The 19810-nt window shown below is 51.1% G+C and overlaps 1 protein-coding gene across 2 annotated transcripts in view; it reads right to left on the bottom strand.

Annotated features, from left to right (window-relative positions):
* The window catches only part of SLC9A1 (solute carrier family 9 member A1), a 63420-nt gene that overhangs the window by 12337 nt on the left and 31273 nt on the right, over positions 1-19810 (bottom strand). For both annotated transcript variants that reach the window (XM_075060834.1, XM_032802892.2), the window contains exons 2-3: positions 7352-7812; positions 879-1129 (exon numbers count right to left, since the gene is read on the bottom strand). In XM_075060834.1, the coding sequence (XP_074916935.1) occupies positions 879-1129; positions 7352-7543 (443 nt within the window). In that variant the 5' untranslated portion in view covers positions 7544-7812. The remainder of the gene's footprint in view (positions 1-878; positions 1130-7351; positions 7813-19810) is intronic.

The following is a 19810-nucleotide window of genomic DNA, read 5'->3' on the forward strand; positions in this document are numbered from 1 at the left end:
CAGGTGCACTGCGCTGGCACAACACGGGCTTCCCCCAGCTCAGCAGGTCTGCGCTAGGGCCGTGCACTAGCAGAATCAATGTAGTTCAACTGGGGCCAGCCCATAGCAGGTATCACTGGGGCCAAGAACACGGCCTGATTCAAAGAGGGACTGGAGGTTTCTACGGAGAACAAGACTATCTGGATCTATTGCAGGAAACACTAGAGCACTCCATGAGGGATCGCAACCTGCTGTGTCAGGATAACACAAGTTCTAACAGGCGTCAGGAGGAGATTGCCGCTAGGGCAGATTATCCCATAGCTGCCTACAGTGGGGTTTCTTCCACCTTCCTGTGCAGCCACTATCAGAGAACGGATACTGGCGTAGATTGATCAGGGGCCTGATCCAGTGTGGCCAATGTTACATCCCTAGTTATGTCCCTAGGGAGTAGGGTGACCAGACAGCAAGTGTGAAAAATTGGGACGGGGGTGGGGGAGTAATAGGAGCCTATTTAAGACCCAAAAATCAGGACTGTCCCTATAAAATCGGGACATCTGGTCACCCTACTAGGGTGGGTCTACACTTAAAATGCTCCAGTGGCCCAGCTATCTATGCCGGCAGGAGGGACTCTCCGGTCGGTGTAAATAACTCACCTCTCTGAGACGCGGTAGCTAGGTTAATGGAAGAACTGTACCGTCGACCCAGCGCTGTCTATCCAGGGACTTAGGTTGCTGCTGTGTGTGTGTGTGTGTGTGTGTTTCACACCCCTGAGTGACTTAGCTATGCCAACCCAGTTTTCTAGTGCAGATCTGGCCAAACAGCTCAACCCCGATAAGTAAGCCAAGGCAGAGAGTACATTAATGTGCTGAGTGTGACGGTCCCGCCCAGACGGTACTCACGCCATGATGCCGGAGAGGTGGAAGAGCTCGGCTGACAGGTATGCCATGTAGCTGTAGAGGAAGACGAAGAGGGGCTCAATAACGCGGATGTGGGAGGTGAAGCGGGAGGTGAACGCAGCAATGACTCCATAGATCACACCAACGAAGACGCCGCCCAGGGACACCACGAAGAAGCTGAGGAAGCCCAGGATGATGTCAGTAACCGTTACCTGCTCGAAGTTGGCAAACTCTTCGAAGAGGTGGTAGAGCACCTGGAAAGGGAGAACATAAGAATGGGCCTCCTGAATCATAGACTATTAAGGTCAGAAGGAACCTTAGGAGGTCATCTAGTCCAACCCCCTGCTTAAAGCAGGACCAATCCCCAGATATAATTTTGCCCCAGATCCCTAAATGGCCCTCAAGAACTGAACTCACAACCCTGGGTTTAGCAGGCCAATGCTCAAACCACTGAGCTATGCCTCCCCCCATGCAAAAAAATTGTGGATATACACCTATCTCCCAGAACTGGGAGGGACCTTGAACGGTCATTGAGTCTAGCCCCCTGCCTTCACTAGCAGGACCAAGTACTGATTTTTGCTGCAGATCTCTAAGTGGTCCCCCTCAAGGATTGAACTCACAGCCCTGGGTTTAGCAGGCCAATGCGCAAACCACTGAGTTATCCCTCACCTCTGGGTCAGACCAAAGGTCCATCTAGCCCAGGGGGCTGGCGAGAGAGAGAGGGCTATTTCAAGAAGTCAGCCACGCTCCTGTGAAGCACAGGGAGGATGGGCTCTCCCCTTGGGGGAGCCCTGATCAGAGGCTGCCAACAGGAGATCTGCATCAAAGGGACTATGCCTTAGTCTGAGACATGGCAAGGAAACATAGCTAAGCCCCTGGTTCCATAGCCAGCACCCGCCCTGCTGTGTGCAAACCCTTTGGTGATTGCTGTCCTGGAATATTTGTTTAATCAAATTAATGCAAAAGCAAGCGGCACTTGGCTGCGTGCGACATGCAAACACCCCAGGGACGCAGCAGCTGGGAAAGGGTGAGGGGGAACCAGCCCTCTGGACCACCTTCCCTTCTGGTTCGCTGGTGCTTCACTTGATCTCAGCACCCTGCCTGCAGGGTGCACTGCTCTCCAAAGCAAGCCTCGCGGCTCTGATTGTTTTCATTCCAGGAGGGCCCAGAAGCGCGACGTGCGACACAGGCCTCCTTGTGTCTGTACAGCTCCTAGCACAGTGAGACAGAGTCCCCGCTCCCAAGAGTTTGCAGTCTAAAATGGACAAGATTAAGAGTGGAGTCCCCCTGGGCCATGGAGATTGAAAAGTCAGAAGCTCCCCTGGGCTGCACAGTGAAACAGCAAGTGGGAGACCGTGAAAACCCAAGAATCCCTGCTCAAGTTTGCCATCTCAGCTGCAGCCACAAGGTTGCCTAGTCAGTCAGTGCACACTGGGGCTGCTCCGTTAGCCAAACCCAGCGGAGTGAGATGCCTTTCAGGGCTATGTATGGGATTCAGCTCAAAGTACCATGTCAGCCACAGCAGAGCAAAGGGCTAAGTACTGTCAGCTGCAGTGTGAGCCCCAGAACAGCACTTTACAACCAGGCAGCCATGAGTGCAGAGAGCTGGTGCCTTCCCCAAGGCCCAGCAAGAGCAGTTAAAAGCTTGTGGGGCAGGGAGTCTCAGGCAGCATAAGGTAGACAGCGGGACAGTCACAACACCTCCCTCTTCGCTTACATCTCAGTTTCCTGATGACCCTGGGTAGGCTACTGAGCAGCCATGCTCTGAAGTGGACAGACAGGATGTACAGTAAGAGCCATCGTACCCAAAAGCAGCCCAGAAGATTAGAAGAAAGCGGGAGGTGTTCTGCTGTCCACAGTACTAGCCAGGGGCGGCTCTAGGCATTTTGCTGCCCCAAGCACGGCAGGCAGACTTGCCTGCGGAGGGTCCGCTGGGAGGTGCCTGCAGGAGGTCCGCTGAAGCCTGCGGAACCAGTGGACCCTCCGCAGGGATGCCTGCGGGAGGTCTGCCAAAGTCGCGGGACCAGTGGACCCTCTGCAGGCAAGCCGCCGAAGACAGCCTGCCTGCTGCCCTCATGGCGACCAGCAGAGCGCCCCCCGCTGCTTGCCGCCCCAAGCATGCGCTTGGCATGCTGGGGCCTGGAGCCGCCCCTGGCACTAGCCTCCGGACACTGCCTGCACTCTCACAGCCGGCCCTTGGACCAGGATCTCCTTTGGCAACAGCCAGGCCCAGAGCCCTACCTCATTCCCTGGGGCGCTGCTGTCTTCCTTGCCAAAGGTTCCCAATATCCGTACGGGGAAGAGTCCACACCTTGCCAGAAGAGACCCCGAAGATTATATTAAAGGCCAGTCTCTTGCTCTTCGGGGCTAGGGTGACCAGACGTCTCGATATAATCGGGACCGTCCCGATATTTAGGCATTTGTCCCAATATTAGTTACTTCTGATATTTCACGGTACTCTTTTCTGGTTTTGCTCCGCTGGCAGCACTCGGCTTTTTTTTCCTTTTGCTTTGCTGGCTAGCCCCCCTCGCAATATGTCCCGATATTTTCTTTCTTTCATCTGGTCACCCTATTTGGGGCTCTACCTACACAATCCCCACAGGGCCAGCGTGTAGCTTAGCTGGACCTTAACCCTGCCCCCAAGAGACTTCCACCTATAGCCAACCCCCTTGCTCAGTGCTCCAGGGCAGCCCAGGCGAATGCAGATCCCTTCCCTTTCATTTCCCGCCTGGGACACAGGCATGGGGCAATCCCGCTGCTAGCCAGGGTGGGTACAGCCTCAGGCAGGATGGAGATCCCAGCTCCCGCTTAGCTAAAGCATCCTGATCATTCTTTCCTTTTTTATTGCTCCTGCTCCAGTTTCCATGGCACTGGGCTGCAGTTTTACAGCCTCTTCTCCTGAAAGGCCGAGCTGGGATCCTAAAACAACCTTCTGAAGGGAAGGCTTCTTAAGCACAATGATTGCAGCAGCAGAACAGGACCCCCTGGGAAGGCCTGGTTCTGCCCTGCATAGTCTGGGGTGGAGGAGAGAGCCATGATGCTGTCCTCCAGTCAGCCAGCCGCACCTGGGCACCCAACAAAGGGATAAACCTGTTAGGCAAGTTACTATCTGCAGAGCTGCAGGCCCTTCCCCAATACAGGGTGGGAAGAAACCTCACACACCCAGCGTAGGCCAGAGTGGGTCAGCAAACCCCACTCCTTTCCCATGCCTGACCAGGCACCTGCCCCCTTGCTGCAGGGCCTGGCCGCAAGAGAACAAAGGCAACGACCAGCACAGTAAAAAACACAGCAACCCAGGCCCAGCAGACAATTGGCATTTGATTCCTTTACTGCCCCAGGTCCAGACTTCGCCCAGGATGCAGGAACGGGCTGGGCAGGTAGACTCCCTGCGTGCGTGCACATGGCAAGTGGCAGGCAGACAGCCAGAGCTATGGGAGCTCATAAGAGGCCCTGCACAGGGCTGTGTATAAATGTTGAAAGTGAAAGTGAAGCCTCCTGTAACAGGCCTAACCGCTGGCTCACCCTGAGAGACCCCCCAGGAAGGATGCAGCCAGTCACTTCTGTATTACACAGAGCCGCCGCAAACGCAGAGTTAAGCGGTTGTTAGACTGCCCCTGCAATGGGAAGGCAAGAGTCTCCCCAGACTCACATCCCTGTTCCAAAGGCTCTGGCAGACTGCACGTTCCGACCGAACCCCCAATGCACAGGCCATGACTCTGGTACTGCGCTTCCTCCACGTAACTGAGGGCCCCGGAAATTTCCCTTTGCATGCAGCACCTAACAAAGGAGGGAGCATGCGTGGGCGGTGCAGTCAGTGCTTTCCCTTGCAGAGAGCAAGAGCAGACCCAGATTTCTAGGGCTTAGCAATGCAGCACATTCTCAGCCGATTTACAGAACCATGTCCCATGCCCTGAGCCCAGCTTATCCCCTGGAAGGGAACAAATTTAAGAGACACTGATTTCACTCCATGATTAGCACCCATGTTGCCACAGACACAGGTATGCTGACCAGAGACAGATCTCCATAGCCAGGAGCTTTTACAGCTGTTCTCTAGTGATGGCAGGTGTCAGAACTGGCTCTGACCAGGGTTCCAGAATATCCAGTTTGAAGGGACTTGGAGATGCTTAGTTTTCCAGCCTGGCTATTGCCCTGAATGATCCTCGCAGACCACTAGTTATGCGCAGACCTCACGGATGGACTGTCTGATCCCAGAAATGCCTCGGAGCAGGATGCCAAGTCCCAGATGAGCTTTGATGCCAATACATGTAGCAAACTGCTGAACGGTTTCCAAACATATACCCCCTTCAGTCAGCCTCAAACGTCCCCTTGGCCTGTCCCTTCCCTCCTCTCCCACAAGCAATCGCACTAAGCTCTTCCGCCACTACCCCCTCGACTGCTGGTGAGCTCCTGCTCCTGCCAGCAAGCCCAGGGGCAGGGAGTACACAGGCAGTACACAGGGAGTACACAGCCCAGCCCTGGGAGAGGTTTTCCCATGACTGCCTATCCAGGCGGCAGCACACAGCAAAGCGGGTCACCCCTTGCCCTTGTGGGAGAGTTTAGCCAAGCCTGCAGTTTTGCCCTTAACAGAGACTTCAGCAGAGTTTTCTATAGACATTAAAATAAATCCTCCGGCATTGTGTGGGAGGGAGGAATTAGAGGCTTGTCTGAGCACTCTAAACCGTGTATGTCCTCGCTCTAGTTTAAACCAATACAAAAAACCCCCAGTCCTGGGCAGCGTTGATCTATCCGGCTGGAGAGGTGAGAGCGGGCCGCAGGATGGGGACAGGAAAGGAGACAAGAGGCCCCTGCCCCGGGCAGTGACAGGCTCCCATCAGGCCCTGCTCAGACCGGGGTCCAGGGAGGAACTGTACAACTTTATGCAAAGAAATCGAGTTAAAAACAGTCTAGCAAACTCCAGCCTGAGGAACCTTTGCGGTGGGACGGGGGGAAGTGTAGCTGGGTTGCTTCATTACCAAATGACAGCGTGTGTATCAGAGGCTGTTTCCGGTCTGGCTCCTCTCCAGCCCCCGCTGCAGCCTGCAGACAGGGATAGATGCATCACTTCCACCAAACAGCCGAAGGCGCCAGCTGCTCCCATGCACTGCCCACTTACCCCGAGCAGAGGGCATCAGCGCTGCCAGGGATCAGTTCAGAGAGGAGTGTAATGGAAGCAGAAGTGGTGGGGGACACTACTATTAATGATTGCTATTATCACAGCACCAAGGAGCCCCACTGGTACGCTCACAGCCCTGCCAACGGAGATGCAAGTTCTATTCCTGCCCCTGACCTCAGGCACCTCACTTGCCCAGTCTGTGCTCAGTGTCGTGTCCCCCCAGCCCCCAACGTGCTTTACCTGAGATCTCCAGAAGGGCTAACAGTATTATCACCCACAGGCAATTCAGTCTACATCTACACTGAGGCAGAGGGAGAGGGGAAGGGAGGGTTGATTTGCAGCACACATAGCAGTGAGGACCTGGTGGCACAGACTGCAGAAGCTCACTTGACACCCCCCACCCGGTGTGCACTCGCTTGTGCAGCCTGCGTCCTCCACATCCTCACCGCTCGCTAGCTAGCTAGAGCACAGCAAGCTTCAGCACCTCTACACAAGCTGCAAGTCGCACCCCAGGCTGTGTAGGTGGTCACCTAGCCCCCACCCCACAACCATCCCCCTTCCAAGTCAGAGTCTATGGGGAGATCTAAGTCAGTGCAACTCGTATGTCAGGGTTTAGCAAGCAAAGCATCTAATCCAATCATGGCGACAGGTCATTATGGTCATCAGGGGCTCGTTCACCTGCACATCTATCAATGTGATACATGCCATCATGTGCCAGCAATGCCCCTCTGCCATGTACATTTGCGTCTGGTTTGGCCAAAGACTAAATGGACACAAATCAAGAACTGTAACATTCAAAAACCAGTAGGAGAGCACTTCAATCTTCACGGACACTCACTAACACACTTAAAAGTGGCCATTCTTCAACAAAAATATTTCAAAAACAAACAGATTTCAATGAGAAACCGCAGAACTGGAATTAACTTGCAAACTTGACAGCATCAAATTAGGCCTGAATAAAGACTGGGAGTGGCTGGGTCGCTACAAAAAATAATTTTCCCTTTGTTGATACTCACACCTTGTCAACTGGTGGGAGTGGGCCACATCCACCATGATTGAATTGGCCTCGTTAGCACTGACCCCTCCCACTTGGTAAGGCCACTCCCATCTTTTCATGTGCTGTATATTTCTACCTGCTTACTGTATTTTTCACTGCACTCATCTGATGAAGTGGGTTATAGCCCACGAAAGCTTATGCCCAAATAAATTTGTTAGTCTCTAAAGTGCCCCAAGGACTCCTCCTTGTTTTTAATCCAATCATATCCACCCTGCTCTCCATTCTAGACTCTGCTGCCTTCAAGGGAGCTCTGCCACCAGACCAAACACAGGGCCTTACAAGTAGCTTGACACGTGCTACACTCACCACAGTGACGGCGTCATTCAGCAAGGATTCCCCAAACACCAGGATGTGCAGGAGCTCATTGATGTGGATCTCCTCAAAGACAGCCAGCACCGCCACCGGGTCCACTGCTGAGATGATGCTGCCGAAGAGCAGGTTGGCCAGCAGACCGATGTCATTCAGGCCAGTGCCGCTGATTTGGCACACGGCATACATCAGCCCGCCCAGGAAAAAGGCGTTCCAGAGCGTCCCCACCACGGCAAAGATCAAGATGGTCCCCAGGTTCTCCGTGAACTGGCGCAGGGGCAGGAAATAGCCGGCATCCAAGATGATGGGCGGGAGGAGGAAGAGGAAGAAGATGTCCGACTTCAGGATCGGGGGACTCTCCCCGACCCCCTTGATGAGTCCCCCAACCAGCAGCCCCACCACGATGAGGAGGCAGCTCTCTGGCACAATGCTGGACACCGAGGGAATCACATGGAAACCTAGGCGAGAGAAGACAGTTGCAGCCACGTTGCAATGGGCAGCCCCAACCCCTCCCCCAGTAGTGAGCATCAAACAATTGAGACGTGTTTGCTGATTAAAGGAAGGGTGGTCTTGTGGCTAAGGCACTGGCTTGGGATGCAGGAGACAAGGAGTCTATTCCCTACTCTGCCACTGACTCTGAGACAACTTGGGCATGTCACTTCATCTCTGTGCCTCATCTGTAAAATGGGGCTATTAGCACTGCCCTACCTTGCAGCTGCAGACAAATGCATGTGAGTGGCTCAGATAGGAGGGTGATGGACTAAGATGACCTGGCAGATCTTTGTTGTTCACTTCCAGGCCAGGGAACAGAAGCAGCTATGAACTTCCACGGGAGGTAGAGGCTACTTGTTAATGGCATAGCTCTATGGCCACCCCAGCGCTGCCCCAAACTCCACCACTGCTACTCTGCAGGGCTCAAGCTGCTGACTGTTACAGCTCTGTTCAGACTTATAAAGCCTACACCCAAATATGCCCCTGGTGGAGAGTTTGCTGACTACACAATGTTGCTTCAAAGGACACTAGGCCAGCACAAGCTGGTTTGTGCAACACTCCCTTGATACCCCTGGCTGCCAGTCTCCTACCCAAGGAGCCCAGCACCTCTAGCACGGACAGTAGCCACTAACTCAGAAGTAGACCCTCTGCTCTTTTGAGGCCAGAGCTGCTCCTTAGCCCTCCCTCTGCAGCAAAAACTAGCTGAAACATCCAGGCACGAAGAACTGGGAAACACGTCCTCGTGGACCAGGGTCGCTCCTGTTTTGGAAGTTGAGTTGGGGACTTGTTTCTAACTTGCAAACTCACCCCCACCTTGGGGCATGGGGGAAGGAGGACAGGATGCGAGCTCCCTGTATATCTAGGCCCAGCACCCACAGTACTCCCTTCCACGGGTATAAGAATCATTACACCAGATCCAACCAGTGCTCCAGAGAGGTGTTTAATAATCCTCTTTTAAACCACCATTTCAACCAAGTTTCCGGATACTGATGCAATTCCCTGGATTTTCCCCAGTGCTTTATTGTTAAGACACGAGGCACATATGCTACCCTCCAGTTTCCTGGCACAGGAGCGGATTTTTAATGAGAAATCCCATGCTTTTGTTAGCAGCTTGGCCATTTCATTCTTCCAAGGCAATGGCTGTACCATCTGTTCGTGGTGACGTGGCAAACAGGAAGCTTTCCCCAGTGAGGGAAAGGGTCTAAGTTATCAGTCGTCGAACCTAAGATTTTCTACATGGATTGAAAGCTTTCTGGGACAGGGGACATCTTTTTGTGGTGTGTTTGTACGGCGTCGAGGACAATGGGGTCCTGGCCCATGCACTACAGATAAATATATAAGAAGTTGCAGCCCTTACATGGCTGCAAAGATAACTTTCCATACGAAAACCAGAGCAACGCTTTCCTCCTGAATCTGCAGAGACGCAGCCCCAGTGCCTCTGGTGCTGCCCAGGGTTTCACCTTGTGGCTGCTTGAGGAAAGCTAACAAGGCTCTGGTCAGTTCAGTTATATTCAGAGCCCAGCAGGCAGGAGCTGAAGTGATAAGAATCAGGGTTGTTGTTCTTGGTGACTGCTTGGAAAAATGAAGCAGCAGCACAAGTAGGCCCTGTGGTTTATCATGGGAGAGGATGACCCCATTCCCCCGCCCCACTTCTCTCCACACCTTATCACCTAAAGTTTCAAGAAAAAAAATAGCACCCCCTGCTTTGCAGGAGCCTTTTGAGCTAAAGGGCCCCAGAGGGGTGAGGCAGAAAAAGAGAACACGCTGCCCCTCTGGGGGCCAAAATGGGGAACCGACAGGTGACTGCAGGGAAGGACTTGAAATGTATCCCTCACCTACCAGTCAGAGACAGATATGAGAGCTGGAGCCTTGGGACAGGCTCCTGTCATGGATCTCAGGACCCTTCTCCACTCCAGGGGCGTAGGAGGAGTAGAGCTGCTGGAGCTCTGTGTAGATTCTGAGTCTCCCCCCAGCCCCCTCCCCTTGGCTTCTGGCTAGCAGGTTTAGTTCTCTGGCTAGCAGACTTCGGCCAGGCTTTTCAAAGTAATAATTAAAGAAGCTGAGAGAAACTAGTAACATTTTTAACCCCCATTTTAACAAAACCCAACCCGGCTTCATCTCTCCAGGCGCCCTAGCTGCAAGGTAAACTAGCGAGCCGGCAAGTCAGGTGCAGGGAAGAGGACATCTGCAGCTTGTGTATCAGGCTTCCTTCCTTCCAAGCCAAGCATGCAAGGCAAGCATCTTGCAGCGCTAGCAAACACAGATCTGGATGGCAAGTGCCTAGTTCAGCTGGGAATGCAGGGCTCAGACACAGCCTCTACTCCACTGTGACATCCTGCGGCTTTCACCCGATTTGAGCGCTGGGATGGCAGAGGCACAAATTCGAGCGCGTGGCTGACGGTCAAGCAGTGAGTCAGCAGTTTGCTCTGATCACTAGAGTGGATCGCATACCCTCAGGTATATAGGATTTACAATGAACAGGCCTAAAGGACAGAAATAGACTTAAAATGATGTTAGCCTCCATCGCCTCCAAACTGCAGGCACTTCCTCACTGCGCAGCGGCAGCAGAGCTCCGATGTGGGCAGGGGTTATTTCCATCCCCACAATGTGAAACTAGCCAGCCTGGGGTTGGGCTCTGGGCTGAACGAGGACTGTGTGAGGCTGCAAAGCTCTAATAGCAGAAGGCGCATTTGCAGACCTCAGACACAGTTACGTCTAAACGAAGGAGAGAAGGGAAAACGCTTAGTGCTCCCGCTTCATTTCTGAGCGTGCTCAGCCCAGAACAACCATCACACCAGTGCCAACTGGCTGCTTCTAGGGGAGGGGCTCCTGTCCACCCCCACCTATTAGAGCGCCTTACTCTGAGTAAGCAGCCCCAGCGCATTGGTGACTTTTTTCAAGGTGGAGGGGGTGGATGTGTGTGACCAAGAGACTTTTTTAAATGGGTAAATGTTAGTGCTGGGAGAAAACATAGGGTTGGCAGCCCCAGAGAACAGAATAGCGAAGGCAAAGGCTGCAATGGTGCAAACTTCTTGCCCTGCCCATGAGCCTCAAGTCCGAAGCACGTGCAAGTGTGGGACCGTCCATCTATGAGGGGGGAGTTCGGTCTATGTGGCCCATTCAGTCCATGGCCTCTGCTGAAGCTAGCGAGGGGACCAAGAAGCGCCAGTTACAGTAAGTCTGCATGAGGTGGACACTTGGCCATTGTCCAATTCATGTCACGCAGGCCAGACAGTCATCCGGTCACTAAAGCCCTGGGTCGGCTTTTAACCAGAGACCCGGAGAACAGAGGCTCTTAACCCCATTTCCAGTCCCCCGATGCATGCGGTTGCTTCTGGCACCAGCTGCCAAGAAGGCACATCCAGTGGAATTACTTGCCATGTACCAGACCTGCCACTGTCACACACAATCTAAGAGTCTGAGGGGGACGGGAAGGCAGAAGACGGCTGATAATCTGGAGAGGAGGAAAAAGCATCTTCTGCCTTTCGCATCTGCTAGCGGGCAACAGAGGGAGGAGTGCGGGGAATCATTCAGCTCCTATATTAGGCACACTGAGGCAGTAACATACAACAGAAAGACGACTGTGCTGTATGTTACTTCAATCTCCTGCCCTAGGAAACGGGCCCCTCCAGAGGTGATGAGCTATTGGGATTTGTCTACACAGCATTAAAAGACCCACATGTGGCTAGCCCAGGTCAGGGGCTACAAAACTGCTGTGTAAACATTTGGGCTCAGGCTGGAGCTGGGACTCAGACCCCATGGGTGGTGGGTGGGGGGAAGGGTCTCAGAGCCTGGACTCCAGCATAAGCCCGAACGTCTGCCCTGCTGTTTTTAATGCTGCAGCCTGATTCCCGCAAGCCCAAGTTAGCTGACCCAGGCTCTGAGACTCGCAGCATAAACATACCCCCAGGGATTGACTGGAGCTGCGGATGATCAGCACCTTTGCCATCCAGGTCCTGGGGCTATAAGGCTAAAACCAACCTGACACAGCCACATCTCTCACTTACCCTAAGTTGCATCGACATGGAGTTCTTTAAAACACCCATCTGTTTCCCAGGAGAGGCATTAAAGCAGAGGATTGAAAAGGTTTGTACTTCCACTGCTTAGGATATTAGTGTTTCTCAACCTTTTTGATACCAGGGATAGGCCTGCTGCCTTCCTGAACTGTGTGAGGGTAATCTCAGGGACCGGCAAGGAGGCTGCTATGGACCAGCACTAATCCATAGACCTTTGCTGAGAAACACTGATCTAATGCACATCGGCCCTAGCCAAATCAGGGCTTAAGCTATTATTGCAAGAAACCTGCAGTGAGACAGTCAGGTGTCACGTGTGAAATATGTTCAAGTACTGAATAATACCCTCTCCCTCCAACAGTTCAGTGTCTCTCACTTTGTCCCTATAGCTCTCAGGATTCTATTAATCTGGAGCATCCACGTGCCAGTGTGAATTAAACATCCACCGCCTTTCTGTGAAGCCCTAAAAATAAACTTGCATTGGCTGCACATTAATTATGCCTTTGGTCTTGCTGAATTTCAACATGTTCACTCCCCACTTTCTACTCTCCTTAAGAGCGCACCAAAGCTTATGTCTACCACGCTACTGCTGTGATCCCATGGAGACAATTACCAGCCTCAGCCCCCCAACAATGGGAAAGCAAGGAGCACTAGACCAGCGCATCATGGGGAGGGGAGGGGGTAAAAATAGAGAGTTATGGCAGCAGCATACCCATTGCTGGAGTGGCCAGCACACCCACCATAGTGCACCAGGCCTGATGTGAGAAAGGGAGGCAGGGCAGGGAGTGGGAGAGAATGGTCCTTGCAGTGCAGGCTTGTGGCACACAAGCAAGGCCAAAGTTCGAACAACACCTGACTTCTAACCCCATCTCCGACACAGGACTTCCTGTGAGTCTCTGGGCAAGTCACGTGTCTGTGTGCCTCGGTTTCCCCATCTGTAAAGTGGGGATGAGATTTATCTCCCTGGAACCTCTGAGTGAAGCTGTGAGGGTTGATTTATTCCAGAGGAACTCTGCAGATACAGATTGTTCCTCAAGGGTTAAGCAGCCATATCAGTTGGGGCAAGGCAGCTTTCCGGTACAGTTTACCTCAGTAAGAACATGTGCCAAGCAGCAGGCTTGCCAGGGGAACTTTGCGAAGCATGCAGGGCCTCGTTCATTCAGTGAAGAGCGCCAAGGTATTTCGTGGGCAGGAAGCAAAAGGTGACAATTGGCCTTCTGATCATCATCCCATTGGAACAGGGTTCCCAGCCTAAGAACTGCCACCCTCTGAAAGGCAGAGGCTTATCCAATATTAAAACAACTAGAGCAAGCTTTATAAAAGCTTGCAGCATCCTCACCTCCCAGATGGGTGGGAATCGTTCAAGAAAAAGTTATGTACATCTTTCTCCCGTTAAGTGAAGCAGGCACAGGACACCAGAGCTAAGATTCCCCAGCACCCACTCACATCACCTGCTCATTGCTGTTACCAAGGGAACCTTCCCCGGCCTCGTTAGAAGCTCTCGTCTTCTCTCAAGCTCTCTGCATGCTGTACGTCGCAGATGGGAGCGCGATACAGCTGCGGCGTACAAAGGACAGAGGCCACCGGCGGAGCTCATTCTCCAAGCTCCTTTAAGAAGGGGCAGAGGCTCTACCTTTGAACGCAGAACCTGCTCTGCTACCAATAGCTTCGGTCCAGAACACAGTCCTGGACTTCAATGCCAATTCTCTTCTGGCTTCCCACGACTGAACAACAATTTAGATCTCTGTTCCCTTCAGGGTAACATGAGTAGTCTAGCATTGCATGGAGGGCCTGGTACTTTCCATGTGGGATATTTACAGACTGCATGGGCTTGCTCAACTGCTGAAGGTATTGCATAAGGGTTATACAAGCTATGTGTCATCTCAGGATTGAACCCAGCATGGGTTCATTCGGGCATACAGATGTTATGTTTTGCTGCTCTCCAATCCTCCTGCGATTTCAAATGGATTGCGTGTCATTCACTTCCTGTTGCGTTGTGTGCTCTCCAGCCCCTGCTGTGTTCAGGAGCCTAGCAAAGCAATTCCTGTCTGTACAATGTGTGGAGAGGGCTTTGGGACCCTCTGGGATGCAAGTACAAAATAGGGTAAGAGAAAAAGACATGGAACTAGCTGTAAAATGCCACACAACAAATCAAGTCAGGACTCTATTTATTTTAACAAACCAAATTTAATACCTGGCCCAGGTTAATGCTGATCTCGGGCAAATCTAGATGTATGATGCACATGGATTGTCAGCATACAGAATTGGGCACATCTAGTTCAGGTAAAATACTAATTATTGCAGTGCTTAATTTGTAATGAAAGATGTGCCAGAGCTCAGCCTGGGTTTTGTTTTTGTTTTTTGAAACTTTTGTAACAGCTGCAGCAAGCCCAGCGCTGCTGAGGCTACAAACCCCCAAGCCGTGGCACAAAATTAAGCACTGATTATTTGTATTGTGGCAGCATCTAGGAGCCCCAGTCATGGACAGGACCCTGTGATGACAGGCACTATACAAACACCGAACAGAAAGATGGCCCCAGCCCCAAAGAACCTACATTCCAGCAGCCTATTTCAAATGAAAGCAACTGACACTGGAGACCATTGCTGCTCCTTGGCGTCCCGATTTCAGAAGGAAATCATTTTTCGCTGCAGCACAGGACAGAAGCCTAATGTATTTATTTATTTAAATTCTCCATAGGAAAAATCCCAGATGGGAAGGATCTCCTCAGGCAGAGCTATTACAAAATGACTCACAGTGGATGCCTGAGAAGAGTAAACAGCCTTCCTTTGCTAATGAGCTAGGAGCATTAACAGCAAACCAGCTTACACAGGAGCATATGAAGTTCATTTAGGCTGCTGGCAGAACACTGCATGGGGGGGGCGGAATCTCTGGGGCTAATGACTCTTGCTATCAGACACTTCAAATGCCATAAAAACTATAAAATGCAAGAAAGCTGAGTCAACATTAGGGCTGAGAAATCAATCAATCAAGGAAAAGGAAATCCAAAAGATAGAGGTTTCGATTAAACACTGACTTGGCCATGTCACATCCTGCATGTGTTCTGGCATATTTGAGCAAACAGAAATTAAAGATACATTTAAGGAGGCAGACTGAGAAACTATTACCCATATGCAATGTGGTCAGGTTAGGGTTGAGGCAGACACTAATTTTTTTCAAGTTCCCAACGAGAGCTCTCAACATTCACTTCAGGGAAACTGAACGCAGCATAATCTCCTCTTGCCCTTAAATGCCTCGCATCTAAAATTTATGATCTTTTAAGCAGTTAATGATGCCTCAGAGGCTGTACTGTCTCTGCCAAAAAGGTGTGGATTTTACACTGAGATTGGTAACTCAAGATCGTTCTCAATGTAAAACTCTAGTGGAGGGAAGGGACAGGTAGTTTTTACCTGTGTGGTTAGTCAAAGTCAACCCTACATTCCCATCCTGGCACTTGCCTCGATGTAACTAGTCAAAGTAATAAATTAGCTGTGCCCTGTCTCCACTAGGACTCTGCATTGAGATAGATGTGCTCTTGCGCCAAGTTGGCCATCTATGTGTTGCAGTGAAGACAAAGCCCATGCTGACAAGTTTCACTAGATGCCCCATGTTCTAAACAGATTTACTGTCAGCTTGCCACTGAAAGGCAAACAGAAGCGGCTCTACTGAGCAAGTCCAAGCACTCGATTTTAAAATGTTTATGACTAAGGCCTTGCACCGCCATTTGATCACATGGGGGCAAACTAGCAGTGAGGGACCCTCTGCTCATGCAAAGGCCCACTGGAGAAGCCCACCTGTGTGCTACCTACTGCAGGAGTGGAGCCTAGCTCCCTGGTAAAGCACTTTGACATCTGAAAGTGGAGTGCTGTGTAAATACTAATAAAATAACTTTAGAGAGACTGATCTGCTTTTCGACAGAGCGGCATAGGGTGTTTTCCCTTTGGCATTGAGAATTAGGTTAAATAAGCCAAGTCCAATATGAGCATTATGCAGCTGCTTGATGTCAGCCAACGTCTGCTTTCTTTACTTGCTAATGACTCTGAAAACTTATGCTGATTCTCCTCAAACTTTCTAAGAAGAAGTCACATTCAGGCTGAGTCCAAACCTGGGAAGGGAACGTGCCAGGTGACACAAGAGAAGAAATTGGAGGGGCGGGGGGGGGAATAAGAATGAAAAATGGATCTCACACTTATTTGTCATGTTTGCTACTAGTGGACACCATCATAAACTGGCCCCTCACTATGGCAGGAGGTGAGTGGTGGTGATGGGAGGTGATCTTTTAACTAGAGCTAACATTTGTACCACTGCAGCTAAGATAAAAGTGCTATTCAGGCTTGGTGGTATTTGTTATTGATCAGTAGCTCTCAAAGCGCTCCATAATCTTTAACCCTCACAATGGCCTTGTGGGACACAGAGGTGCAATTATCCCCATTTTACAGATGGGGAACTTTGGCATCGAGAGACTGAGACCCAGATCCACAAAGGTATTTAGGTTTCCTAACTTCTGAATTCAGTGGAAGACCTTTATGAATTTAGGCCTGGGTGACTCGCCCAATGTCACACAGGACTTTTATGGTGGAACAGAGAATTTAACCCAGATCTCCCAAGTCCTAGGCCTAACCACTGGGCCAGGCTTCCTCTCTCTCGAGGCAATCTGGCTGTACATAGTTGCCCAGGGAGGGGCAGTCTGGAACAGTGCTGGCCCTAAGGCGATTCAACCGATTCCTGGGAATCGGGCCCCACGCCGTCCCAAAGGAGCTGCCGCTGAAGTCTGGCTGCTGTCTTTGGCGGCAGCTCAATCGTTGCCACTGTCTTTGGCCGCATTTCTGCTGAGGTTCCTTCCTCCTTGGCAGCGATTGAGCTGCCGCCGAAGACAGTGGCGGGACTTCAGCGGCAGCTCCTTCAAATAGGGCCCCGCAGTGCCAAAAGCCAGCTCTGGTCTGGAAAGTATTCTTTGTGCACTCTCCTACCCCATCCAGGGACAGCATTTGGATTGTTTATTTTGTTCTCTACCACCCACTGATGCATGAACAGCTTGTCAGCCACAGTCAGATGCAGCATCAGGATTCTGACCTAACAGGCCATAGCCTGTCTCTTGGGCTGCTGACAGAGATAGCCTGGATTATAGCTACTCATCAAATCAAAAAGAATCCACCCAGTGCCATGGAACAGGTCGGATTTGGCAACAGATTGAGCAGGAAGAGGTTGCAAAACGGGCTGGAAGCTAAATATTAGGGCTAGAGCAGAAAAAGTTCCCAAGTCTGAGAAATACCTACATTTCTCCCACCTTAACTTCCAAAGCAACTCTTTTTCTGGAATCCCAGCAGACAGCTCAGTAATAGTAACTGATACTATGCCTCAATAACGAGCCCCACTATTATTGCAGGGAACACACTTCCATCTCCATACACATCTTTCAAGTTACCGTTCCCCTTTTCTAGAATGGGAGAAACTGAGGTACAGAGAGGGGGAAGTATCTTGCCCATGGCCATGCAATGACTTGATCAGAGCTGAGAATAGAACCCAGGACATCCTGATGCTCAACCCACCAGCCCATGGTGGGTTGAGCTTTTCAATAGATCAGATATTTTACAGAAATAACTCTTTTTAGAGAGTGCTGGATACCAAGGACAGGAAGATGTTGCTCTTTTGTGTGACTTCTAGGTGACACTAAACACCAAACGCAATGAAGAATAAAATCCCCGGGTCATCAAGTTCCAGACTGACAGTGGAAGACCCAGAAGATGGGACCACCCCCAATTATTAACCGTGGTTATTCCTTTGCTGTTATAACTAGGGTTGTGCAGTCCTTAGTCCCCTGATGGGAGGGTAGTCTGGATGCAGTCTTAAAGGAGAAACATGGTTCCCTCCTACAGTCTCTGCTCAGTCAGCTGATGCCTACACCACAGAATGAAGAGCAAAAAGTTAAGTCTGCAGCAAAACTGCAGATCCCAGAGCAGCTCAGCCAGTGTCAAGGCAGTGATGCTCCCAACAAAACCCTGTGGCTCCCACCTCACTGGAAATACACCGTCGAACTATACCCATCGCTGTTCCAAACACAGCATCGCGAACAGCTGGAAAAATAGATTAACACAGGAAGGGAGCGGAGCATGCTCAGTTGGGGCCGCCCTTCTGAAGGACACTGCAGATAGCTTGCTCCAGCAAGACAGACAGCTGCACACACCTCAGGTCTCTGTGCAACACAAGAGTCTTCACAACAGGGCTACCTTTAACTCTTTAGGAGGCCGAAGCTGGCAGGTCAACACCATCCAAAGAGGCAGCAGTAAAAGACTGAACGAGGATGCTGCTCTTCCTAGACTTGACAGAGGGGAGAAGTGCTGAAATGTACATGCATTTCAGCAACCAGATGGAACACCCTCCCCCAGTGTTATTTACTGCTTTCAGAGGGATTGACAGGCTCTTGCTCCCCTATACAAAAAGGATCAGCCCAACTATAGAGTTGGCTGCGTTGAAGCCAGCGTACTCTAGGAGGTCGACAAACTGTGATCCAGTTGCTAGATGCCTGTGACTGCTTAACAGGGGAGCAAGCATGATCCCCTCATAATAGTTATCCTAATCTTGGTACTTATATGACCAGCCCCTGTTGCCACAGTAACCACGTACCTAATCCAGCTGCAGTCCTGCTACCCCTACCACCTATAATCCCAGCATCCTCCCTCTTATCCTACTGCTGGCCCTTAGAAGACCACTGTATTCCACGCCCGTTTAAACACTCTTCCATTGGCCCCGCTACCGCTTCCATACCAGCTTAATGAAAGGGGCCAGCTCCCTGATGAACTAACCAGTGCACCGGTTTCCTTTTTGCCAAGCATTAGGAAAAAGACAAAATTTCCACCAGACTGAAGCTATGAACTAAAAAAGGCAGAGGATAGAGCCGGAGTGGGAAGCTGCCACTAGCTTGGTACATTCTTTGTCTGAACTGAGTAGGAGAACGCATTGTTTCTGTGCTAGGCAGAACAGATAAGCACTCGTAAGGTCTAAGCTGGGTGACGTCTCTGATGCACATACATTTCTTTACTCCTGTGGAGCAACTTGCCATATAACAGGGGAGGGAAATGTTCTTTGGCAGGTGGAGTATAGGCCTGGGAGTCAGGACTCCTCCTGAGTACTATTTCCAGCTCCATCACTGGCTGACTGTTTCCAAGTGTATAGTGACTTCACCTCTGTTTTCTCATGCATCACCATAAGAATACTGCCACCTCCCAGAGCTGAGAGGCTTAATTAGTGTTTACGAGTGCCTTGAGATACACAGAAATACAAGAGATTACTCCTAATTAAAATTCTGTATATCTGTACATTTTGGAGCGAGAGTTTGTGGAATAAGCATCTGGGACTCATCTACCAGCTCCTGGCTAGCATCATGTGGAGGCGGAAAAGCAGAGAAATCCCATCCCCCAACTTCCCTGCCACAGTGATTCCTCGTTTCCCCCAACAACTTCACCTCCGGGCTAGGCGAAGAGCTGTTCCAGAGCTGTTCCCAAACTCCTCCCTCCAGTCACTCATTTATCCAGATACTGAGTGAGTTTCCAGTGTTCTTCACTCTGGGGAGAGGATCCTGGAAAAATGTCAGTTGAAAGGCATCCCCTGCCCCCTAGCTAATCTTCCCCAGACACAGGTGTGGCTATGAATTCAAAAGTGCTTCCTATGACGTTACGGAATGTTATGTCCAGCTGCTTTAACAGAGTTCTAGCTCAAAAATCCACATTCCTCCACTTGGCAGGGCGGCAAATGGGACCAACTGGCCCACTCGCATGAAAAATAAAAGTCAAGTACAGACCTAGGACTCGTGCAACCACAGCAGCACCAGGCAGTCAGCAGTAACCTAGATGCTTTGGGGGTAGAGACAGAGACTGGACTTGCCCTGAGGGAACTAAACAGCTAGTGGTTTTATACCTAACAATAAACCAAAACCAATGCTCATGTCCACCCTGC

The sequence above is a fragment of the Chelonoidis abingdonii genome, chromosome 25 (assembly GCF_003597395.2).
Source record: "Chelonoidis abingdonii isolate Lonesome George chromosome 25, CheloAbing_2.0, whole genome shotgun sequence".
Taxonomy (NCBI): domain Eukaryota; kingdom Metazoa; phylum Chordata; order Testudines; family Testudinidae; genus Chelonoidis; species Chelonoidis abingdonii.